Source organism: Talaromyces rugulosus, chromosome VI, assembly GCF_013368755.1.
Source record: "Talaromyces rugulosus chromosome VI, complete sequence".
NCBI classification, from domain to species: Eukaryota; Fungi; Ascomycota; class Eurotiomycetes; order Eurotiales; family Trichocomaceae; genus Talaromyces; species Talaromyces rugulosus.
In genome coordinates this window covers 4,638,106-4,661,812 of record NC_049566.1, presented here as the reverse complement: position 1 = coordinate 4,661,812, position 23,707 = coordinate 4,638,106, and the positions used below count along the sequence as shown (strand labels likewise).

General features: G+C 50.0%; 11 protein-coding genes across 11 annotated transcripts; 5 read left to right on the top strand and 6 right to left on the bottom strand.

The window, feature by feature from the left end:
* Positions 1–251: 251 nt before the first annotated feature.
* On the top strand, positions 252–674 carry TRUGW13939_11918 (uncharacterized protein; the record flags this gene model as incomplete). The annotated part of the gene is made up of 2 exons (XM_035495022.1): positions 252–385; positions 446–674. The coding sequence occupies 2 exons, from the start codon at positions 252–254 to the stop codon at positions 672–674; spliced, it is 363 nt and encodes a 120-aa protein (XP_035350915.1).
* A 164-nt stretch (positions 675–838) lies between these two features.
* On the bottom strand, positions 839–4,471 carry TRUGW13939_11917 (uncharacterized protein; the record flags this gene model as incomplete). Its single annotated transcript, XM_035495021.1, has 14 exons — positions 839–1,162; positions 1,214–1,298; positions 1,356–1,525; positions 1,576–2,082; positions 2,135–2,216; positions 2,264–2,339; positions 2,393–2,516; positions 2,574–2,596; positions 3,007–3,520; positions 3,569–3,866; positions 3,929–3,990; positions 4,039–4,188; positions 4,248–4,314; positions 4,374–4,471. 14 exons carry the CDS (start codon positions 4,469–4,471, stop codon positions 839–841), a joined length of 2,580 nt encoding a protein of 859 aa, XP_035350914.1.
* Positions 4,472–5,316: 845 nt separating this feature from the next.
* On the top strand, positions 5,317–6,872 carry TRUGW13939_11916 (uncharacterized protein; the record flags this gene model as incomplete). The annotated part of the gene is made up of 2 exons (XM_035495020.1): positions 5,317–5,694; positions 5,742–6,872. 2 exons carry the CDS (start codon positions 5,317–5,319, stop codon positions 6,870–6,872), a joined length of 1,509 nt encoding a protein of 502 aa, XP_035350913.1.
* A 193-nt stretch (positions 6,873–7,065) lies between these two features.
* Positions 7,066–8,094, bottom strand: TRUGW13939_11915 (uncharacterized protein; the record flags this gene model as incomplete). Its single annotated transcript, XM_035495019.1, has 2 exons — positions 7,066–7,320; positions 7,375–8,094. 2 exons carry the CDS (start codon positions 8,092–8,094, stop codon positions 7,066–7,068), a joined length of 975 nt encoding a protein of 324 aa, XP_035350912.1.
* A 907-nt stretch (positions 8,095–9,001) lies between these two features.
* TRUGW13939_11914 (uncharacterized protein) lies at positions 9,002–9,784 on the bottom strand (the record flags this gene model as incomplete). The annotated part of the gene is made up of 1 exon (XM_035495018.1): positions 9,002–9,784. One exon carries the CDS (start codon positions 9,782–9,784, stop codon positions 9,002–9,004), a length of 783 nt encoding a protein of 260 aa, XP_035350911.1.
* A 193-nt stretch (positions 9,785–9,977) lies between these two features.
* On the top strand, positions 9,978–11,043 carry TRUGW13939_11913 (uncharacterized protein; the record flags this gene model as incomplete). The annotated part of the gene is made up of 2 exons (XM_035495017.1): positions 9,978–10,405; positions 10,458–11,043. The coding sequence occupies 2 exons, from the start codon at positions 9,978–9,980 to the stop codon at positions 11,041–11,043; spliced, it is 1,014 nt and encodes a 337-aa protein (XP_035350910.1).
* A 183-nt stretch (positions 11,044–11,226) lies between these two features.
* Positions 11,227–11,889, bottom strand: TRUGW13939_11912 (uncharacterized protein; the record flags this gene model as incomplete). Its single annotated transcript, XM_035495016.1, has 1 exon — positions 11,227–11,889. One exon carries the CDS (start codon positions 11,887–11,889, stop codon positions 11,227–11,229), a length of 663 nt encoding a protein of 220 aa, XP_035350909.1.
* A 1,216-nt stretch (positions 11,890–13,105) lies between these two features.
* On the bottom strand, positions 13,106–15,695 carry TRUGW13939_11911 (uncharacterized protein; the record flags this gene model as incomplete). Its single annotated transcript, XM_035495015.1, has 5 exons — positions 13,106–14,297; positions 14,355–14,509; positions 14,561–14,656; positions 14,703–15,501; positions 15,550–15,695. 5 exons carry the CDS (start codon positions 15,693–15,695, stop codon positions 13,106–13,108), a joined length of 2,388 nt encoding a protein of 795 aa, XP_035350908.1.
* Positions 15,696–17,139: 1,444 nt separating this feature from the next.
* Positions 17,140–17,655, top strand: TRUGW13939_11910 (uncharacterized protein; the record flags this gene model as incomplete). Its single annotated transcript, XM_035495014.1, has 1 exon — positions 17,140–17,655. The coding sequence occupies one exon, from the start codon at positions 17,140–17,142 to the stop codon at positions 17,653–17,655; it is 516 nt and encodes a 171-aa protein (XP_035350907.1).
* Positions 17,656–17,877: 222 nt separating this feature from the next.
* Positions 17,878–19,770, bottom strand: TRUGW13939_11909 (uncharacterized protein; the record flags this gene model as incomplete). The annotated part of the gene is made up of 3 exons (XM_035495013.1): positions 17,878–18,336; positions 18,390–18,852; positions 18,908–19,770. The coding sequence occupies 3 exons, from the start codon at positions 19,768–19,770 to the stop codon at positions 17,878–17,880; spliced, it is 1,785 nt and encodes a 594-aa protein (XP_035350906.1).
* A 1,030-nt stretch (positions 19,771–20,800) lies between these two features.
* On the top strand, positions 20,801–23,230 carry TRUGW13939_11908 (uncharacterized protein; the record flags this gene model as incomplete). The annotated part of the gene is made up of 1 exon (XM_035495012.1): positions 20,801–23,230. The coding sequence occupies one exon, from the start codon at positions 20,801–20,803 to the stop codon at positions 23,228–23,230; it is 2,430 nt and encodes an 809-aa protein (XP_035350905.1).
* Between the last annotated feature and the right edge of the window lie 477 nt (positions 23,231–23,707).

The following is a 23,707-nucleotide window of genomic DNA, read 5'->3' as shown; positions in this document are numbered from 1 at the left end:
AGCATCATCAAAACACAACTGTCACCAAACAAAAACAAGCCTTAATTTCTCGCGGGATCCGATTTCCGGCGCATTTTTGACTTTATCGCATCATAGGCCGAGACTTTGGTCGACCCCGCATGGCCGGCGATTGCTCTTGTGCCATGCAGTCCCCCGCACAACGTGGCATTTCCGAGTATAATATCATCACCACGGAGTGCTGCTGGTTAAAACAAATATAATAGAAAGAGTGGAAATAAATAGACGAGACAATGATTACCGGCATCCACCACGTCAACTTGCTCGTGCCCGAGGGCACGCTCGACGATGCCTTTGCGTTTTACGGCGAGACGCTCGGCTTGCATTCGACGCCGGTGCCTCAGCTGCAACGGGGGAGGATTGCTTGGTATGCTGGTCTTCTCTGTAGACATTCATTCTCATGCTGATTGATACATGTGCTCTACAGGTTCAACATCGGAGAAGCCAGCGGCCAGCAGATTCATATTGCCTTCGGCCAGAACGATCCCGGCGCGTCACGCCATCCCTGTTTCAAGATCGGGTCGCTGCAGGACTTGCAGGCACTGCAAAAGCGGATTTGGGATCATCACCAACGTGGAGGGAGCGCGGCGCCGATGGCAGCGGATCAGCCGGGGGAGCAGAACTCAGGTGTGCACATCTTCTTGTTTGGTGGTTGATGTTGTTGACGTGAGCTAACGTGATTTGTTTACAGGAGCAAAAGGAGTGGAATATCCGAGCAGGTTCTTTGCAAGGGACTACGCAGGGAATAGGCTGGAGTTTACCATATAGCCAGTCACTATTCAATTCAACTTGAGGTACTTTCTTAACCTGCGACATAAACCTAATAAGCGTACAACTTCACCCCCTCTTGTCTCCGCCTCCGGTTTTTCAGTACATAGTACAGCTGTAGCAGAATACAGCCCACACTGACAAAAAGCAGCAAAGCCGCATTCGTCCAGTGACCCGTTGGATATCCCCGTTTGGCTTCGTTGGCCTTGTAGATCCACACCCCGGCGATCTGTCCTGGCGCTCCAAACGAGACGTTCAGCGCGATGGCGAGGCCGGCTGCTGCGGTGCTGTCGATATTGGACGATAGCCAGCCGAGTAGTGGTGGAATGCAGGAAAAGGCGCCGCTGGTGGCGACGATGAGACACCCGTACCGGTGCTATGAATACGTAGTTAGCGAGTGTAAGCGCAAAATAGGAAGGGAACGTACCAGGTATGCATCAGCTGGCAGGACGGCGGATGCAAGGAATCCCATTGCGCCGATAAATGAGAAAATGGCCGAGTGAATACCGCGACTAAACAAGTAAGCTTGTGAACAAGTAGACAGACGGCAAATATGACTTGACACTTACGCATTAAAGTAGTCAGCAGAGCCTGCAACAGCAATAGTCACAACATAGGCCACGGCATATGGCGGCACAGTCATGAGCTGCGCTTGCAGGTTCTCATATCCCAAACCGGCAGTGATGGAAGGCGTAAAGAGGGACAAGCTGGAGAAGGGAGTCGAGATCCCAAAGTAGATCTGCAGCGAATTAGCACGTTAAACCACCGAGCTTGGAATTGAATACTCACCGCGTAATGCGCGTATAGCCTCCAGTCGATCAAGACACCCTTTGCCTCAGCCCAGCTCATCGCTTTGGCACCCCCCTTGGATCCCTCTACCTCCAGCCGGCGTCGCGCAAGCTCCTTCTCGTCGGCATTCAGCCAGCCTGAAGTCTCGGGGTAGTCGGGTAGAATGAAGAATACGAGAATCGCAGATGCGCAAGAAGGCGCTCCTTCGATTATGAACAGCCACCGCCAGGCCGAAAGTCCATGCACCTGGTTGATATATCCCACACCGTAAGCAATTGCTCCACCAAAGGCACCCGCCAATGTCGCCGACGCCAGGATCAGAGCGACGCGAATGGACCGCTCGGATACTCGATACCAAAAGGTCAGGTAGAAGACCAGACCCGGGAAGAGACCGGCTTCAATGACGCCCAGCAGGAATCGGATGCCGGTTACTTGGCCATAGTTCTTTGAGCCGCCCAGGCCCATGGTGATGGCGCCCCATGATAGCATGAGGAAGGCAATCCATCTCTATTAACGATTAACAGTTGAAATTGTTTGTTCTCTGCAAACTCTAACTCACGCTTGGCTTCAGCTTTTTCAAGAGGTAGTTGGATGGGACCTCGAAAACGGCATAGGCGATGAGAAACACCATCAACGCAATTCTAGCATATGTTAATTAAGCCTCTTACAATACATGCATAAAACTTACGTGTACTGATAGTTTGTCATGTGCGTATCCGACAGGAGATCGTCGTTGGTATCGGCGTTTAGCACTTTGGCATTTCCTGTGCTTCGTTAGATTAAACTCAAACACCGTCGGCATGGAATAAATTAATACCAATATTCGACCGATCCAAGTAGCAGAGCAGGTAGATAAAAGCCGACAGCGGTACGATGCGCAGGTCCTGCTTCCAGACGAGGTTTTTGACAGCTGCCGGATCGTGTTGATCATTCTCGACATCCTGGGTTCTCGAATTAGAACCCACCAATTGTAAACCATACAAAGGAAAAATGCGCACCTCAAAAATAGCCCCCTCGGCGTCTTCAATCCTCTTGTTAGGGGTCTTTGGCTCCTCCATGATCGCGGTCGTTGAGGATGAATAAAGGAAATTGTTGGAGAAGCGGTCAAAAAGACGCGGGGGTTACACGAACGAACGAACGAACCCTAAGTGGACCAATCGTTTGCTTGTTTGCCAATTATTCGCTGCTAATAGCTTAATGCAGTTTTCAGGCGCTACGGACTTGATGCCGACATTTCAGGACTTGTCGGGCCTAGCTTGCTGCTAGGTTAAATATTAGTAGTTGTTATGTGGGCTGTGGGTGGTCAACTGGTGTGTTGTTGCTTGGCTCTGACTGAAGGATCATGGCTGTTTAATTATATTTCCGAGCATATACTTTACAATTGAAGAATCATTATACATGTAAGAGGGGGAAAATCAATTCAACGTTCACGGGCAATATGAATCTCCGTCGTCTTTTGTATGCGATACGGTTTATTCCAATCCTCCGCATCATCCAAACGTATATTCTCGCCCCCTTCTAAATCATGCGACATCGCCATGTCCTGCGGCGAAAAAATACGCTCTTCACTGTCGTTTCGCGTCATTCCAGTCACCATGTTGTTGTTATTATTATTATTGTTGTTTTTGTTATGTGCCGAAATAGTCGAAATAACCTGATGTTCGGGATTCGGCTGAAACGGGTTGGTACTGATTTCCAGGCTCTTCGCGCTGTACATGTATTTCCCCCTTGATGCAGAGCTCTTGCGCGAACTCGAAAAGGGGTTTCCGAGATGGCCTGTTGTGGTACTGTGTAGGATGTGCATGGACCGGCGGAAGAAGGACCAGATATAGGGTAGGTTTGTGATGTAGACGCCGACGGAGGATTCGCGGAGGTACCAGAACTGGTATGAGGTGTCGAATATGTCGCGGAAGGTGAAGTATTTGGAAACGATGGCGCAGATGATCTTATCTGTTAGACTAGTTGTCTCCTGAGATAGCATGGAAATACATACCAGGAAGAATCCCATGGAAAAGATGAACAGCACTGGCACCTTTTCCTTCAGCGACATGTTCATGCGCCACAGCGTCGGCAGGATGACGACTAAGATGGCCAGGTCAGAGGAGATATTGAAGACGGCCTGGATAATTTCGAAGCGGAAATAAGTAGCGCATTCATCGTGCGGCGGAGGAAGCGTGAAGTATCCGGAGAAAGGGCGACAGTTGAGAAACAGAGTCAACTGGACGGCGATAAAACCAGCCAGGGTGTATGCAGCGCATACTTTGACCCAGAACTGGCGGTTCAGATTGGTACTGAAACAGTCGGTTAGCAGTCTTATCAGTCTTACCAGACTAGTAGTATGGCAATAACTCACGTCATGCGGTAGTAGATGATCAGCATGCACGCTTTCATCGTCCAGACGACGTTGACCATGCACTAATTCTCATCAGCCCTGGCCTGAATCAACCCGAAGAACATTATTACCTGCTCCGACGCAAACTCCACCTTGGCAAACTGCACTCTCGATGCGATATTGTCGTCGGTAAAAGTTTCAAACTGTCCGGGCCGATAGAGGGTGCCCCCGCCACCCTTGGCGAGCTGGATGTTGGTCACTACAAAGCCTGTATACCAGAGCTGGTATTACAATTTTGTCAGTCGTTTTCCCCATAAAGTAAAACAACAAGTCAGCTTACTATTCCCGAAAGCATGACAAAATCTTCGGCCTGCCATAGCCAGCCCATGCGTTGGAATCGCGCATATCTGGGCTTGTTAGATACCAATGCCACCAAGAACAACAAGAAAAACGAAGAATCACATACATGCGAAGAAAATACAAGGCAACACCGATACCGTACATGACCCATGACTGCACTATCAGGTCGTGCAGCGAGCCCCCGCCGTCAACGTCTGCGGCCATGTTGGGTCGAGATAATACATGTAGTATATACCAAGAACCCCGAGGAGGCTTGTTTTAAAGTACAAAACTAAAAGTAGAACGAACACCTCCCCCTCACATATAACTTATAAGAGAACACATGGGCATGTGCTCGAGCCCCTGGTCGCCCACTTTCTGACCTGTGTAGCCCGTGTCAAGCCTGTGTCATGTCCGTCCGATCGCGATAAGCAGAGTCATGGTAGGCTAGCAGTCTAGCACCGTCCAATGGGTTGCACAGAGAGTCAGAGATGCAACCGGCGTGCTGATTTAGCTTAAAGGTAAGAAATTAGGGGTGAACTTTCTTTGCTCCTCGTTTAACACGAGCCTTTTATTATTGTTACGACGATCGCATGTCGCGATGCAGGGCTCGGATGCTGTGCCGCATAGTGTGATAGGCAGGGAGCTGCTCATTCGTCGCTGTGGGGGGTTGAACACCTAACTGCATTTCGTTTCGTTTCGCGTTGTCTCAGAGCTCCTAACTTGGAGATAACCAATGGGCTCGCCATGGGCAGTGTTAGACTCCAGACAACGCGTGTCAATTATTAGCAGTCGCGAGTGTTTGGTAGCAGTTATCGATCCTGGCTCAGGCTGACTGCTCGAGTGGGACTTCTAGAACTAGGGAGGCTCTCCACTGTCTGGAATTCTATTTGTTGCAATCTTTTTTTTTCATGCTCTTGGCAAGATACGGCGTGCTGCCACTTCATGCAGGGACGGAGTCGACGACAGTGTTGCATTTTTGAAATTGTATAATTATCGTCCTTGCCACCTGGTTTGTTTCCCTTTTTTCTCTCTTTCTTTCCCTCTGCGAGAAAAGCGAGAAAGTCATCATGGAGAAAAGCAACGAGTCAGGCCCGGATCCGGCGGCTGTTGAAACTCAATCCTCCAGCTCCACCAAGTCGAAGTCAGTCTTAGACCGGCTCAATGCGAGAATCAGCGCAATTAGGTTTCTCGAAACCCGTGGCATCGAGCGAGTAGCCGAGTCAGACCGACACGATGTAAACGCAGCCGACTACATGCAGATGACGTTGCTATGGTTTAGCACTAACATCACCGCGAACAACATCGCGCTTGGCATGCTCGGCCCTATCTCGTATGGGCTGAGCTTCGTCGATGCTGCGCTGTGTGCCACGTTTGGCTCGCTTTTGGGCGCTGCCGGCGCTGCGTATATGGGCACATGGGGCCCGGTTAGTGGAAACCGAACCATGGTATGTTTTTGTCTCTGTTTATTATCTGCTTGGTGCTGACTGGATAGGTCATCGCAAGGTACTTCATGGGCTACTGGCCCAGCAAGGTCTGCGCCCTGCTCAACATCGTCATCATGCTGGGCTATGGAATGATCGACTGTCTCGTTGGCGGCCAGATCCTGTCCGCAGTGGCCGGCGGAAACATGAGCGTCGTGGTCGGCACTATCATTGTGGCGATCATCACCTGGGTGGTTGTGGTGTTTGGCATGTCACTCTTCCACATCTACGAGCGCTGGGCGTGGATCCCCCAGATGTTCGCCCTGTTGGTGCTCGTGGGATGCGCCGGTCCCAAGTTCGACACGCTCATCTCGTCGACTGGTGACTCGCGCACTGTAACTGGGAACCGGCTATCGTTTTTCTCGCTGTGTCTCTCCGGCGCTGTCGCCTGGGCTCCGGCCGGCGCGGACTATTACGTGTACTATCCACCCAGCACGAAGAAATGGAAGACCTTCATCATGACCTTTTTGGGGATTGGACTTGCCCTGGTATTTGCTACGCTTCTCGGCGTCGGCCTCGCATCCGGCACTTTTACGAATCCTGACTGGGCTGCCGCCAACGAAGTCTCGTCCGGCGCGTTGATCTTTCAAGGGTACAACGGCCTCGGCGGCTTTGGCAAGTTTCTCTGCGTGCTGGTCTCGCTGGGCCCGATCGCGAACAATATCCCCGGCACATACTCTGCCTCACTCGGTTTCCAGGTGCTTGGTCGCTACGGAGCCCGTGTGCCACGCTGGTTTTGGTCGTGTGTCAGCGTCGTCATTTATACTGCCTGTGCGCTGGGCGGGCGAGACCATCTGTTCGAAATTTTCGAGAACTTTCTCGCCTTGATGGGATACTGGGTGACAATCTTCCTGACCATTGCGGTCGAAGAACACCTCTTGTTTCGGCGCCGTGGCCGCGGATTCGACTGGACGGCCTGGTCTGACCCCGGAAAACTGCCACTGGGACTCGCCGCGTTCAGTGCGTTTGTCATTGGCTGGATCGGCAGCATTATGTGCATGTATCAGATCTACTATGTTGGGCCGATTGCCAAACTCGTCAGTGACGAGGGAGCCGACTTGGGCATCTGGGTGGGATGCTCGTGGGCGATGCTTGTCTTTCCGCCGCTGAGATGGCTGGAATTGAAGCAATTTGGCCGTTAGTCTTGACGATTTACGTGAATCATGTATGATTTGTTTGTAATAATAACCGAAATGGGTGATATCAAAAGATGAAAATAGATCAGCGCTAATCTGCACATATATATACATGGTCAAAATATGAGTGTCGTTAATATGGGGGGAAAATGAATACGACGAGAAGAATATCTATTTTAATAGTGATAGCAGAATACAATCAGCCATTTTTGTTCTGATGCCAACTGCCCGAAAAGTGATGCTTCAGGAAGATAGGCCCGTAGCCGGCCTCGCCCGAATGACTGTGCTGCTGGTTGCTGCCAAACGCGTTGATGGGCATGAAAAGCACGTCGTCAACCAGCTTTGGCTCTCGCAGGCCAGTAACGTTGTACCATTCGAATGGAGCGCGCAAGTGATATCGAAGGGTGTCGTACAGGGCCCAGGTAACGCCAACTGGGCCGGTGATTCGCATGACCTGGAGAACGACTTAGTTTATTTACTCGTAAATCAGATAGAACAAAAAACTCACGTCGCCGACACTCATGGTCTTTCCAATCTCCCCAATGCTGATATTCTTCTCCTCGGCATAGTTGTGCAGATTGGCGACGACGTGCTCGACCAGCTTCACCGTGTACTTGGCCGAGGGTTTGGACAAAAAGGTCCACTGGACGATCTCCGAGCGGCGGTTCTCCACAGGATTTTCGGGGAGATCAGCTACAATACCGATGACCAGCGACGTCGCCTCGACATACTCTGCCGGAATCCAACGGTCGATGGGCACCAGGCACTCTGTGTCAATATCGCTGTATACGCCCCCGTCCGCCCACATGCACAACAGACGCAGCAGGTCGGCGCGCAGAATCACATCGTCGAGATCGGTATAGAGCGCGACGAGGTTCGGGTGGTATTCGCTGAAGCGGTCGGTAACGTACTGCATGGCAGCATCGTCGTCGAGAAACGTGTATTGGTGCCCTGGGTTGAGCGACTCCCAGGTGCTCATCAGCGCGGCCAAGCTGGGATCTAGTCGGTCTCTCGGTGGCCCCGTCTGCCATATCTTCTGGGGAAATGTCAGGCCGGGGATCGTCGTGCGGTTGATTTCATTCCCAGGGAGGATGCCGGGCTCTGAGTAGCCATAGTACAGGCTTCGCGACGACAGCGTGACGGCGAGGCCAAGGAGCAGGAGAACAGCGGTGGCGACGACGACCACGTACCGCGTGTGTGAGATAGCGATGAGCGTTGAGATCGACATGGCCGTGGCTAAAGTGTTATTTGCGTCTATGTGTAGGTAAGAGTAGTAGCTCAAGCATCGTGGTGATGCTCCATAGCGTTGAATAATAATGTAAACAGGTTTAAGTCCAAGTGTCTTTCTTACATTGAGAGTTATCGCCGGGTCGGAATAATCACAATTAACTATTTCACTACGGGGGGGCTGAAACTGGCTAGAGGTCTTTTCCCAGTTGTAAAGGGGCCAGCAGCCATCAATGAGCTAGTCGTAAAAAAAATTCGCACGCGGCGTTGATTGGATTGAGATTGAGGGTCAAGCCAGGCCAAAACGGGCAAAGGCGAAGAGGCTGTTGTCAGGGCTTAGCCTCGGCTTCTGAGTTTGACTTTGGGGATCGTTCGTTGGCTTTGAATTGTACAATTGTATTGAAGCTATCTTTCAGCAAATACAAATCATTACTGCGTTCGACAAAGAATACGCCAGGATAAGGCCATTGTTCACGTGGGCCGGAAACTATAAGAAATCTTCAGGCTGCACCGAGTAAACAGTCAACAGTGACTACTTCAGGCTCGGATCGACACAAAAACTTTGTTAAAGTTTGGACTTGTCCTTTTAGCCCCTTGAGAAGAGCCCGCCAGCCACCAGCATGTCTCTCTTGTTGCCAAGATCCGCATCAGACAATGCTTTGCAGCTCCATGGCTGAGTAAAAAATCGGGAAATACTTCGTGAAACATGGTTTGTTCTTCGGTGCATATATTTTTGCATCACGGAAACGTTGCTGCGCGAGGATTGTATCTCCGATATAGCTACACAAATGCCCTACCTAAATTAATTAGCACCACCAGGGGTAGTGTTGGGAATCCTAACCCTAATACGTATGTGAACAGTGTACGTACTCTGTACTCCATACTTCGTAAAGTGAACAAGTGAATGATTACTCCGACCCCGGATTATCCAGCCAAGATCGAATCTTCCCAAGCGCAAAGATATCATGCTGCGCCTCCGACGTGGTGTAATCTTCAATGTCTCCCTCAATCCACTCCTTCGTTCCCCGAATATACTTTAGTTTCGTGCCAAACTTTTGACACCCGCCAAAGTCGATCAGAACCGGCGTGCCGGATTCGCTAACCAAGATATTCGCCGGGGTGAGATCGTTGTGCGCCCAGCCCAGGTTGTGTAAGTGCTGGACTACGGACTCGAGGGCGTCCATGAATTGGGTCGTATCGATTGACTTGGATCCATTTTTTATGCAAGTATGTAGATCGTGTGGATGTTTGTCGAGAACGAGGCCGGTGATGTGACCGCGCACGATCCGACAGCCGTGGTAGCCGACCAGGTTTGGATGAGGATGCTGCAATGGCCCTTCTATGAGCGACGTGCACAGCTGCTTCTCAATACCTAGCTGCCGAAGCATCTCGTACACTTCTAGGGATGCACGTTTGATAAAGACATTCGGAGGCAATGGTTCCGGTGCCTCGCAAAGTTTTGTTTCTGGCTGTGGCCATGCGGAGAATATGGTATCGTCTGGAACAGCATTCAGTGCATGCATGAGCTGGTCGAGCGAGATTTCCGCCTTGCGGACAGGCAGCTGGCCGTAGAAGAGAGTTTCATTCTCGTCTAAAATGCCAAATGAGGTGTACCGGAGTGCATTGGAGTCAGAGTCCACTTCCTCTTGGAAAAATGCTAGCTCGTCCCAGCTGGTGATTCGAGGGGTCATATTGGACAGATTTGAGGCAATATATCGACTCTACACAGACGGTAAGTCGAAGCAAGCGAGTAGATTGCGGTGTGTTGTCACCAATGGAAATGCGGGGCACCTACATATGTACATATCAATTGTAGGCAGAATAGTACATGTCGAGTCATATGTGTTACTCTGCTGCCTGCGCATTCGGGGCTTTATGTTGACAATGACGGAAAAATCCTGGGCACAGCTTTCAATTGATCGCTTTTTTGAAAACAGAAAATCGCCGAGCCAAGCAGAATGCTATCGACTGGCTAGGTCAATATCCAACGCCTCTGTTGTTCGCCCAGTCGATGTTCCAGGATCTCTCAGCTACACAGTCATTGGCACAGGCCGTCCAAATCAAGGCCAGGATTTGATAGTTTCTTTCCGGGAGAAGAATTCAGTTATTGACTCTGCCACCATCGCACTGGCGCGGTCGATTCATGGCTGCCTTGTTCCGGAAGCCACCTACCATGGCAAAATTTGTGACCTGCACATTTACACAATGTCTCGTCTGCAGGGAATCTCTTCTCTCGAAGCACTTAGTACTAAGGCTGAATTGACACCGGAAGCTGAGGCAAGCCATACTTGCTATGTCAAACATCTAGCTAGGTAGCATGCCTTGTACATTGTGTTGAGCTAGAAATTGGAACTGACTTGATAGATACTTTGCTCGATGCTGGTTGATGCCGCAGCCTACAAATTCGGAACAGCTGGTTGAACACCGCTCCGGGGTTAATCGCAGACTAGAAAAGCTCAGAAAAATATCGCCGCCGATTGTTTCAGACAAGACAATAAACGAGCTAGAATGCAGTTTCCCGGTCTTGTTTAGTCACGAATATCCCCAAGTCCTTACTCACAATGACCTCTCCAAGACGAATATTCTAGTCAATGATGAGAGCTTAAAAATCACAGGTCTAATCGATTGGTCTTTGGCTAGTGTGCTGCCCTTTGGGCTGGAGTTGTTTTCTCTCTCCCTTATGACAGGGTACATGGGCATTGATGGCTGGCACAGCTATACATGCCGCGATAAGCTACACAACGCTTTTTGGAAGGAGTTTTGCTTTGCTTGTGCAATAGATTATGATCATGCGCGTTGGAAGGATGTTTACAATGCAGCACAAAGTGCTGCTAGACTTGGTGCAGTACTGCATTATGCATTTGAACGAAACGCGGATGGCTCCCCTTCTGAAGAGGTGGCTACGTCGCAGTGGATGTGGAGGTTTCTGCCAGTCTTACTAGAACTATAGTCATTTTACTTCAAGGGGCTTTCAAGCTTCTCGACATAAATCAAAGCATTTTTCATCGCGAAGGAGCTGATAAGCTTTACATATAGATTTTTATCAATGGAGAGTAGAGGTAGTATTCCTAACAAATGCAAACTCTATGTTGGGTTTGTGGTTTTGGATACCATTTCTTCGTACATAGAATGTTCAAACCCAGCTGAGCGTCTTCCAGTAATCCGCAATCGGCTTTGGTCCCCAAGAGATCTTGTCCGGAGCCGACGCCACAACCTTGACCTTCACGTAGTTGATCCCACTGAAGAAATAAGTCTCTCCACCAGTTCCACCAGGCACGGGGAACGCCGCGTCGACGACATCAAAGCCAGCCTGCGTCAGGCCAGGCCATTCAGTGGCCAGTTTCGCCGGGCCGTAGATGATCTTGTCATCAAACACGTGCACGCGCACGTAGTTTTCGCCTCGGAAGATATACGCCTCGCCGTCCTTGCCGGGAACGGGGATGGCGGCATCAATGGTGTCAAAGCCTGCCTTGGCGAGAGTCTTCCACTGGTCGGTGATCTTGTATGGGCCATATACAATCTCGTCGCCCGAAGTCTGGGGTTCGACTTTGATGCGCACGTAGTGTGCTCCGCGGAAAACGTAGATCTGACCTGGCACACCGGGTACCTCTAGAATTGCGTCGACGGTGCCGAAGCCGGCCTTTACGAGAGAGGGCCAGTACTTGGTGATGGGTTGGGGGCCCCAGGTAATCTCCTCTGTACCGGTGGCGGGTGTGAACTTGACACGAGCATAGCGGGTGCCTCCAAAGAAGTACGCTTCCTTGATGTCTTCGTTGAAGTAGACGGCGTCGACCATTTTCACTGACCAAGAACTTTAAATAATCTGAATCTGAATGTTTGTGATACTCAAGATGATAGTCTGACGAAGGGCTATTGCGGTGAATTTATAGTCGAGATCTCAATTATCTTTATTCATAATGTCACAGGTCACTCGAACACGTCATTTCCCACAGGTGTTATTCGTTTACCCTGCATATTCATGTTTTCATGTAAAAGAAACGTCATCCCTGTTCTTGATGGACGCATATGCACTCTGCACTCCAAACCCAAGCCCGCTCATGATGTTGATGATGACATGGGCCAAGAAAGTTGCGAGGTTCTGAGTTACAGTGAGTTTCTAATCGACCTGCAGACAAAGCTACGCGTATGAAAATAATTTGGATTTGTTTTCCGTCTCCACGTGGATAACACTGAACGCAAGGAGTTGAAGAATGGTGACGAGCAATATGAGATAATATCCCCGAGCGTTACTTCTACTTCAAATATTGACATAAAATCCGGGGATGGCGATTGGCTAGAGGAGCTCAGAACAGTAGAAAGTGGATTACTATTCTCAAAAGGTCTGGGAGTGGCGAGAGTCCCTAAATTCGGGGCTTCCCAAACTGGAAATCGCGAGGAAATGAAATAGCACAATATGTTGTATTACATGAGGTGTATATTGATGCCAAAAAAAACCCTTTTCAGTCTGCATATGTACCTAAAAGTTAGACCAAAGGCCGTCCACGTACTAAAATCCCTGATAAATAAATTGGCATTTAAAGCATTTCTTATTGGTCTCCAGATGCAGTTTTTTTTGCCATGTAATGCAAGGCAATACACAAAAAGGGCCACGTAATTATTGAGCTCTATATACATGTATAAAGAGTTGTTCTTATTCGACTCCGTTTAGAGAAGGTCAATAATGAGTTTTTTTTTTTGCATATGCATCGAAGATGGCTGGCTGAGCAGGTTTGTATGCATGCACGTACCATAGTGCCCGCGCATCATGGGATGACTGGCTATACTGGCCATTGCAAAGACTGACGTTCTTTGTCTCGAGGTCTAGATCTCGATTCAGCCAGCCAGGGGTGAATCATCGGCTGTTGTTTCTGAATGTACTTCACATCGACAACTCGAGTGATTTCAGGCACCGAAGGTTTTCTTCATTGCCACATGCAGTGGACACCAAATTATTCACATTTAATTATCATCATCGAATCATCTCAAATATACATGTCTACAAATAACATCCACTAGCAACTCCCCTTCAACCCTTCGAGAGTAGCTAGGTAAAAGTCTCCCAATCCCCACTTCTGCGAAGCCATGCGAATGGTATCACCATACATTTCAACCATCCGCGACGTGTTGCACGCACAAATAAGTATGTTGCCAATAAACGTGGCGCTCTTTTGACCGCCATCTGCTTCTGCCTGAAGCCAAATATTGTACTGGTCAGAATGTCTGGGCAACCGGGTCAATTCAACTCGGTCGACAGCACCAGGGCAGATATCCACTGCTCGGCTGGGTAGCGACTCGAGACGCGTACAACTCTGTAAACTAAAGTCCTTGGATGCAGTTGTGGTCGAGGAGAGCAGTGGGGCGCAGAGAGAGCATGATAATCTTGATCGACAGAATGCCCAGGAAACTAGAGTGGCGCGGTACAGACACTCGATAACAACTGGGTTCAGAACAATGATCTTTTGTGCAAATAGCGAAGGGATGTATTGCGTAGCTAGGTCGAGAATTTGAGCGGCGTGCCACAGTGCATCGCAGGCGGCATTGGACCGCGCCCATTGCTGCACTCGGATTTCGTATTGCCTCATGAAAAAGTGCCCATTTCCTCCTCCCTGAGAGGGGCTTCTTGTATAGCCCTTGGCAAGTCGTCCCAGGAAGGATAGATCGGCGTATACGCGGAGCATGGAGGAATGGTACATCATCATCCCAGTCAAATACGCCATTTGCTCGCTGCTAACCTCGCAATAGGGTTTACTTTCTGGCCGAAACCGCTCCATCATGACCCGCCATATATCTAGTAACACTGGCCAACCCTGGCCATATCCGTGTAGACTTTCAATGTGGCTATTTTGGGTATCGCCTGGAGCTGGGCGCTGCGCTGTCGGTTGCTGTTTCGTCTCGACCCACAGCCGTGCCTGCATCGCGCACATTTCCAGTTCGAAATCGGCCGTGGTGAAGAATCCGGCCAGGTTTAATCGTTCTGATGGTGCTAGTTGTGATAGAGTTAACGAGCAAATCGTGCTGAAAGTGGCGCAGGTTCGCCCTGAGGGTTCATTTGCGATTGCTTGCTCCCATTGCTGACTTGTACATGCATTCCATGCGCCATCAGTGGTCATTAATGGCAATTCGAGTTCTTGGAAACGAATCGATGGTGGCAAGTCGTGCAAGAAATTCAGTTGGCTTTCAAGACGAAAGGTGGCAAATACGAGTCTGGCATTATCGTCAGGAAAACTTCATAAAGGATAACTTTATAAATAAAAGTCGTACCTTGCTTTTTGTTCACGTAGTATCCAGCGTGACCACTCTGTTCCAGAAAGATCATCCTGCGCTGCGATTGTTTCAATGTTAAAAAACCCAATATGCCTCACCCAGCTGACAAGCGTTGCCATCTGGCCTAACGCTGCTGAGAGCAGTGGTTTTTCCTGTAACCGCAATTAATATTTCTTCCTCCTTGAGTAATGTACAAGACTTACTCCCACGTAAATAGCAAACAAGATGGCTAGTAAAAGGGCCTTTGCTAACTCTAGATGTAATCGACCAGTTGGGTCCGGAATTGGATTTTCATATTGCTGACTACAGTTAGAAAAGATAGGTTGACTTCAACAGTAGACAAACCTGTGTGATTTTTTCCTGAACTTTCATTAAAACAGTCTGATGTAAAGCCTTCAGTGGCGGCAGGTCTGTGGGGGAGTCGTCCAGCAATGCCCCCAGCAAGGCTATGGAATAGCGAACTTCAGCTGATGCTAAACATCGACGAAAAGTCTCGTGATGAAGGATTGGCCACTGTGGATGCAGGGAGCCAAAGTAACTCTGGTAACTTTCGTCTCTCATGATGTTGTCAATGGTGCTGCGGTGGACGAGATACAGCGGGTCCTGCTCCTGTTCGGCAATAGCATAGGACAGTTCGTATGTTGTCTGCTCTTCCTCTGTTGTATAGCTTGAATTTTGTGTATTCATAGACTGTTCGGGAGAATAATTTGTGGATGTAACTGGATCTATGAGCGCCGAATTGACAAAAGACGGAGTCGGCACATCCCCGGCCTCCAGCGGATTGAGCTTAATTGGCGAGACGATGTCAAAATTATCGTCCACCACTGGATTGAAATTTACATCTTGTGATGTTGAAGGTGTTGGCAGTGCGATATCCTCAATGTGCTGCTGCGTCGTGGTGGCCATAGGAGATGGCTGAGAGCCCTCTGTCGGCGTCATCGTTGGGAGTTCATGATCGGCCGCAACAGCAGCAGCATTACTCCGGCGACAGCTTGCATTATATTTCTGGCACGGGCGACACGGCGTCTTGTTATCGCATCGCACTTTGCGTTTGTGGCAGCGGTCGCACGCGAAAAAAGTCTTTTCCTGGACACCTACATCGGCCTTGCGCTGGTGAAATCGGACATGGCGGATCAAGGCATCGCTGCTAATTTAGTAAAGAATATAGCATGATAGATAAGGGGTCGCCTACTGTCTCGCAAACGACCGACTGCATACATGACAGGCATGTGGTCGAGCCTGGGCGTGCTTGTTATCCTGGTGGCGAGTCAAGTGGTATTTGCGTCGGAAAATGAGGTGACAGTCGGCCTCTGGGCATGTCCATTTCGCTGAAGACATTTTGAGGTCGCACACAAAAATTAAAATATCCAGAGAGATAAGGATTTTCGTGGAGGGGAATATTCGGGATGGAGATTTGGCTCTCCTCACCCCTCACCCCTCATCAGTTACTTACCCCTCACGCCGAGGATAAAACTCAAAGTATTATTATTAGTACTATTAGTATTACATGTATTGTTGAGTCTGGCTCAAGTCAATATAATGTTTGAAGATATAGGAGGCGAGAGAGCTTTTGGTTTCGAACAATTTCGTGTTCGGTGGAAACTCCGGTCTACTGTGACTAAATCTTGGAAGTATAACAATTGACCCGTTGAAGAATATTTCTCATGAAGAAGTTGCCCATGACCAGTAATTATTATTTTCCCTCCTAGTTTCATTCAGTATCAATGTAACCCTGAGTTCCGGTATGCATGGGTTGGTTGGTTGGTTGTTGACCACTTTGCTGGTCTCCTGCACTGTGACCATTATTTTCTGGCCACCAGGTACACATATCAAATGCATAATTGCGCAATCTACATGTATGTTGGCACTTGGTAGTAAGTCCAATTAATAATATTTTTGCCTAATCCATTCGTTTTATTTATAGATCCACTAGCCTGATACACCGAGCCTCGAAGCCAAGTTACATGCGGATATTAAGGACATTAAGAATGAGTCCATATTATTACTACGTCGCACAAGGTAAGCATAATCCGACGAGCTCCATGACTTGTGCACCCCAGGATTTGGTCACTAATGATTCGTGACTACCAACACGCGAAACCGAATATGGTATGTAGCATCACTTGACCTAAACCTAGTATCCGGGACTAGTATAACCATCCAGGTACGCGTTCTGGACTTCCGGCATCCGGTTGTTGGGTGGACTCCGGATTATGATTGCACCAGTTTTAGGACGACTAGCCTGCTAAGCTCGTAGATTCGTAGTTAGTTTCACTTTACCATTTGTTGAAATATCCGAGCCGTCTGACTCTGGCTAGTCCCGTTTCATGATGGTCAGGGTCAGCAAGCTGCATAAAGTGGGAGCATTTCTACTCGCAGGATTGGATCGCATACCCCCATGTGTGATCTCCCAGCATTCTCGACCTTCTAGTCTATTCCAGTGCATAGTTTATCCCAAAGGGGCATGGTTTGGATGACCTTTTTTTGCTTGGCTGCCAACTCTAGTCATCAGCGTACCACCGAGGATAGACGTTGGTCACTCTCCATGCCAAAAGAAACTACGTACTACCTTTGTTGACAATGTTCGTACGTAAATGCATACAGTGAGAATGAGCTTGTCACGTTACATCAAATAGCACGTCTCTACCCTCTATAAATATGATGCTGCTCTCTCCCAGCTCATGCATCTAAATCAAACCACCAGCAACTCTAATCAACAATCCTTGACCAACCCTACAGTCACTCCTTCTTTTACCAAATCCAACTTTTTAAAACAATCAAAATGCGTTTCACTCTCGCTTCCGCCGCCTCCGTGCTGGCCTTTGCCGCCTCTGCCTCGGCTGCCACCCAAAAATCGTACCTCCAGGCTTCCCCTGACGAGTATCTGTCCGCCTCGATTGCCATTGATGGCTTCACCCACTACGCTCTCCTTACCGACGCCAAATCGGCCACCCCGGCCATTGTCACTGCCACCGGCGGCGAGGTGCAGGTTGACCTCAGTGCCCTCAGCGGCCAGGGCGTCACCGGCCTGCTGACTCTTGAAGACAAGGAAGGCTTCTCGGGTCTCAAGCACGCTATTTTCGGCAACCCAGCTGTCGTGACAGCCACTTCTGGCTTTGACCTGGCTGGTCCCGCTGACGACGAGACTCTGACTCTGCAACGCACCACTTTCCACGGATGGTATGCTTGCTCTGCTGGTGTCGGCGTTAAGCAGCTGTACTGGTCCGACTGGGCCAACTACAACGGATCGGCCCCTACGACCTGCGAGAAAGTCACTTTGACCCGTGTCTGGCTGTAAATGTGAACGTAACGAGATACTCACATTTTCCACGTCGGCGACATAGTACATACGAATATCGGCATTGCATCTACAACCCTCATTTTGTACATATTTCTTACAAACCTGTATATAAAACATAACTAGATCAATTGATAGAAAGTGAAAACATACAAAATTTAAAAATCTGTTCGCTATTCATGAATATACGTCGTAAAGTATTATATACACAGGATCCGAGATCTAAGAACCCAGATCCTCAATGCGATGCTCGCACAAAGACCCATGTCTCGTCCGAGAATCGTCTTCTTCTCCTAGCCACCCATTCATCGCCCATTCCTTGAGACTGTTTATTTGCCCAGGGAGCTGGAGTGAGACCGGCATCGCCATATGTGATATAGTAGCTACGGTATCGTTCTCAATACCACTGTCGCTGCTAGAACCGGGAGTATCATAAGCCTCTCTCTTAGGAAACACATAACTCATTGTTTTGGGTATGTTGTTCTGAGGGCGGATTTGCGAGAGCCGTTCTTGTAGCACGTTGAATCGTGGCGACTGGTTTCCTCCTACTGTGAGCAACAAGTTCTCGATAGCTGCGACTGCATCGAGAGGCCCGCAGTAGCACAACTGGCGTTGTCGTGAGTCCGGCACGCAGGCGATAACGTCAAGCATTGAATTTGCTATCTGTAGCAGTTTAATTTCCTATATTTGAAATTAGCAGTGGTTAAGTTTCATAAAGAATAGAAAATACACACCATCCCGTAGCCATGTGGCTTGATTGAATCAATGGAAATCCCCGCAACAGACTGTAAAAAGTCTCGCGCAATGACAAAAGGATAGTCGAGCGACAAGGGCTCGTTTTTCGTTGCTGATGAGAGCATGAAGTGCGCCGCAGAGTATTGCCACAGCAGCGAGCGAAGCCAGGCTGCGGTGGTGAGAATGTCGGCGCACTGGCTCTCCGAGACTCGGTTCGGCTTGACGGATGCCGGCTCGATCTGGTGTTGCACGTCTAGGATCTGTGTGGGCGAGTATGCAGCTGGCGACATTTCTAGCATGGTGGAATGTATTTGTAACAGAGGGGTTTGGATGTGAACGAACAAGCTGGCGAGCAGATATAGCGCAGCATGTTTCTCAATGTTGCCGTCTCCTTCTCGTGTAGTAGGGATGAAAGCTGTTTTCTGGAGTGTAAGGGGTAGGCCATGTTGCATACAATATGTCCTGTAAGTTTGTTAGAAATATGCTACTCTGAATTAGGGATCAAGGTAGACCGTACCTTTCGGTGACGAAGAGAATCCAGTATATCCGTGAGCGCAGCTCTCGTTCTGCTTGGTCGTATTTGTCCAATGTTGTATCTGTAGAGAGATTGGTAAGATCGGCGTAAGCAATGGCTTCTCGCAACGACAAAGTCGCCGCCGTAGTATGCCCCGTGTTGGCGTAAAACATGTGTAGGAAGATCGACGTGTTGAGCGAAGCCAGCGACGGTTCCGGACAGCTTGATATCTGGCTTCGAATCATCAAGGACTCTTTAGCAAACTCCTCGGCCGAGACCGGTCTCAGGTTCTCGTTGAAGCCGGCATGTGGCACTTTCAGCTGCGCCAGCGTGGCAGCACATGCCGCCGCGGCGAGTGCGTGTGAAGAAGGGTCGGGGTCAGTATCTGACGAGGCCATGCGGGCCTTGAGCTCGTCGGTCGAGATGATCGGCCAGACACTGTACAGTCTCGCCTTGAACAGATCCAGCGTAGCATAGTACGCAGCCAGCGGGATCCTGGGATTGCTGGCCAGACTGGCAGGTTCGCCACTAGTCGGAGCCAGCGGCGGCGGATGCTGTGGCGCTGTATACATTTGATGCTGTGGTGGTGATGTGTGTTCATAGTGTTGCTCTTCTTCTTGTCGATGTTGGTAGTGGTGCTGCTCCTGCTGCTTCTTCTGCAGGTCTCGTATCTTGTCGCTCGTCACCGACCGCGGCCCTTTGGGACCTGGCTTCTTGCGGATCTTGAAATAAGTACACAGCTGCGAGCGCGACTTGCATGCCTTGCAGGGCGACTGGCGATCGCACTTGACTCTACGAATCGAGCAGCTGTCGCAAGGGTTATTCCACCGCCCAGCGGTGGGTTTCTTGTCTTCGTCCGACGTCATTTTCTCTGACCTGGAGTCGTCTGGCGCTGACTCCGACTAGTGGCCCGATGCCATCGAACAGGGCTCGAGGTCCAGCGCGGTGAGGATGAAGAACTGAAGATCGCTAGCGATTGACTACGGGTTCGCGCAGTGTCGCTGAGGCGATATCGGCCCGGCCGGGGATTAGGATCGCTTGCTGTGGAGGGGAGTATACGATGTCCGGAATAGTAACTATGATGAACAGCGCATCTAGAGACGCGCAGCTAGCCAGCTTATCAACAGGCGCATCCCCGTGGAGGCTGGAAACTGACAGGAGCACGCAGGAAACAGAAATCCGGCCAGGAAGACGAATTCGGTAAGCACTCGATACTGATCAACGATAGTTACCCGGCCGGCGGGGCGAATACGGTACTATTACAACCCTAACAATGCCACCCTCCACTACGCTCAACGTGGAATCTTAATTTCGGGGACTGCTGATCCTACGTCCAGGGTGTTGGGATGGTCTTGTCACAATAATGTGTGAGGCGGGGCCCAAAAACGCCTTTTTGTCTCTGTGGAATCTGATAACTGACGTGGACACCAGGGGTTTACCATTACACGAATAGTCAAAAGCTATAGGAATATTAATGGAACCTATCTGATCAGTCGAAGCCGAGACTATAGCGTCCCTCAAGTGTGTTGGCTACTATTGGCGACAGGATAATAATGGAGATGCATCAACACTCCCCGCACCATCCCATCCGGAGAGACATTTGGAGCTGTCACACAACAGTGACAACACAGTGCACACAAGAAAGAACATGTAGAAATGCTACAGTAAAATTCCAAATCAGCAGCGATCAGCAGAAACGAGCTCGCGACCCAATCAAAGCTGCTGGTGCATGAATTGTAGCGATTATCGCGGCGAGCAGCCGATCCCCCGCTTTCTTCGCGAGATACATAACACATAGCTGTTCTTATCTCAATTTTTTCTCTTTTCCTTTCACATGATTGCTCTCGCAGGCTCGAGAGACCAGTATTCAACAACTTTTGCATTGACAAGCCCACAATGCAGCGCTACGAATTCGCCCACGAGCCTCGCGCCAGCCCCGAAGCTATCGTCGGCGGACGAGCGACCGACAGTTATCGCTTCACTGTGCTGGCCGATGGGCTGCTGCGATACGAATGGGCGACTGACGGCCAGTTCGAGGACCGCGCCTCGGTCTTTGCCATCAATCGCCGTCTGCCAGTGCCCGAGTTTCGCGTCAAGGAGACCGATGAGAGCCTGCAGATCATCACCAGCCGCTTCCATCTGACTTACAATAAGCAGGCGTTTGCGTCAAGCGGGCTTCATGTCGTCGTCAAGGGCAACTTTCACTGCCACGGCAGTCTTTGGCGTTACGGAGAGACATATGCGGATTTGGGAGGCACAGCGCGTACGCTTGATGAAGCCAACGGACGGATTCTTCTAGAACCGGGCATCATGGCCCGTGGTGGCTTTGCTAGCCTGGACGATTCGGAGTCCATGCTGTTTGACGAGGACCGATGGGTCACTGTTCGACGGCCAGGCGGCGATCGCGTAGATGGTTACCTCTTCGCCTATGGACACGACTTTCGCGATGCCATTAAAGCTTTCTATGCCCTCTCCGGTCCACAGCCGCTGCTTCCACGATGGGCGATGGGCAACTGGTGGAGTCGATACTATGCATACAGCGCGGAGGAATACCTGAAGCTCGTGGACCGCTTCCAATCCAAGGGAATTCCGCTGTCTGTTGCAGTCCTCGATATGGACTGGCATTTGGTCGACGACCCTCGCATTGCTGCCACTGGCGTCACGGGCTGGACGGGGTATACCTGGAACAAAAAGCTGTTCCCTGATCCATCGGCGTTCCTCGCAGAGCTTCACAAGCGCGGTCTGCACACGTCTTTGAACGATCATCCAGCTGACGGTGTGCAAAGCTTCGAGGAACCGTATGAAGAAATGGCCAAGGCCCTGAACCACGACACCTCGCTCGGCGACGCAATTCCCTTTGACATCACTAACCAGGCATTCCTCGACGCATACTTTGACATTCTCCACCGCCGGTTTGAGAAGGAGGGCATAGATCTCTGGTGGGTGGACTGGCAGCAGGGGAAACACTCCCGGATTCCAGGCGTGGATCCGCTGTGGGTGTTGAACCACTTTCACTTCCTGGATAGCAAGTTCAATGGGCAGTTGCCACTCACTTTCTCGCGGTATGCTGGACCTGGCAGCCACAGATACCCTGTCGGCTTTTCTGGAGACACGCATGTGACGTGGGACTCGTTGCAGTTCCAACCCGAATACACCGCATCTTCTTCTAATATTGGCTTTGGATGGTGGAGTCACGATATCGGTGGCCACATGCATGGCGTCAAAGACAACGAGCTTCTGGTGCGCTGGGTTCAGTACGGCACTTTCTCGCCCATTCTGCGTCTGCACTCGACAAACAACCCGTGGAATATCAAAGAGCCGTGGAACCTGCCCGTCCAGTTTGAAGGCGTCATGTCGGAGTTTCTGCAGCTCAGGCATCGCCTGGTGCCGTATTTGTACACAATGAATGTGCGCGCCGCAGAGCAGGGGTTGCCTCTGGTCCAGCCTATGTACTGGGCACATCCGGAGCGAGATGAGGCATACGAATTCCAAAATCAGTACCTCTTTGGTTCCGAGCTGGTCGTCGTGCCAGTCACAACACCGGAGAACTCCAAGTCCAAACAAGCCCTGACACGCGCCTGGCTGCCCCCTGGCCGACGACTGGCCGATATTATGACCGGAATTGTGTACGACAGCGATCGACCGCTCTGGATCAGCCGGAAACTGTCTGAATACCCAGTCTTTGCTCCGGAGGGCTCTATCATCCCGCTTGACGCGGAATCCAGCCCTCGCAACGATTGTGGTAACCCAGAAAACATCGAGATTGTTCTCGTGGTCGGAGCGGACGCGTCTTTCGAGCTGGTGGAAGACAACGGGGTCGGCCAGACAGTTTCTGATGTCCGGTTTACGCGAACCTTGATCAAGTTTGAGCAGAACTCTGGCACATTGACCATCGGTCCGAGTATCTCTGCTGCGGATGCTCCGGAGAAAAGCACTAGGGGGTGGAGTATTAGGGTGATTGGACGCTACTCGCTCAATCAAGATGTTTCCGTCGAGCAGGGTGGCGCGGCGAAACAAATGACCGCAGAACTCGCCCACAATGGATCGATTATCAATGTTGGCACATACAGTGCTTCTGAAGCTCTCGTTGTGAACTTGGGCAGTGCTGATCCCCAGCTCGACATTTTCAACCCGCACGAGCGTATTATGCAGTTCCTGCGTGAGGCGTATATTGAACTAGACTTGAAGGAGAAGATTATTGCTATATTGGACCGGAAGAGACCAGTCGGTGTGACCGTTGGAGAATTGCATTCTCTCGGATTAGACGACGCCGTATTATACCCTTTGCTAGAATGTCTTTTGGCGGATTCGCGTTCTACTGCGTAGAGTGGCTTGGTTTGATTTGTTCATCTAAGTCATTACCAGTATATTTAGAGTCATACTGGGTTAAATTTCACGAGTCTAATGCCAATCCGTCTTCCTTTGCATATTCACGTCACTTAGCAGCAGCTGAATTAACGCAAAACTTTATCATCACATGGTTGTCCCTTGATCGCCACTCCTTCCCCGGTATTATTGTCTCGATAAACAACGAAACGGAAATACCAATACGAGGCACAATAATGCGGTGTCCCCAAATTAATGACTGGTCATCGTCAAGTGCGCCCCTGGCCCTACTCCATTAGACAGGCCGATCAATTGCCGAGTGCGGCATAAACAGCGTTGCAATGGGCTCCGGGTTTCGGGTTTAACGCCGATACTACAGGTACTATTGGAGACTATTTCAAAGACAAAGAGGCCAAAAAAATACAAATAAAGTTAGTCCGGGTATAAATGACAGGAAGACATTTCCGGCCTATCTGG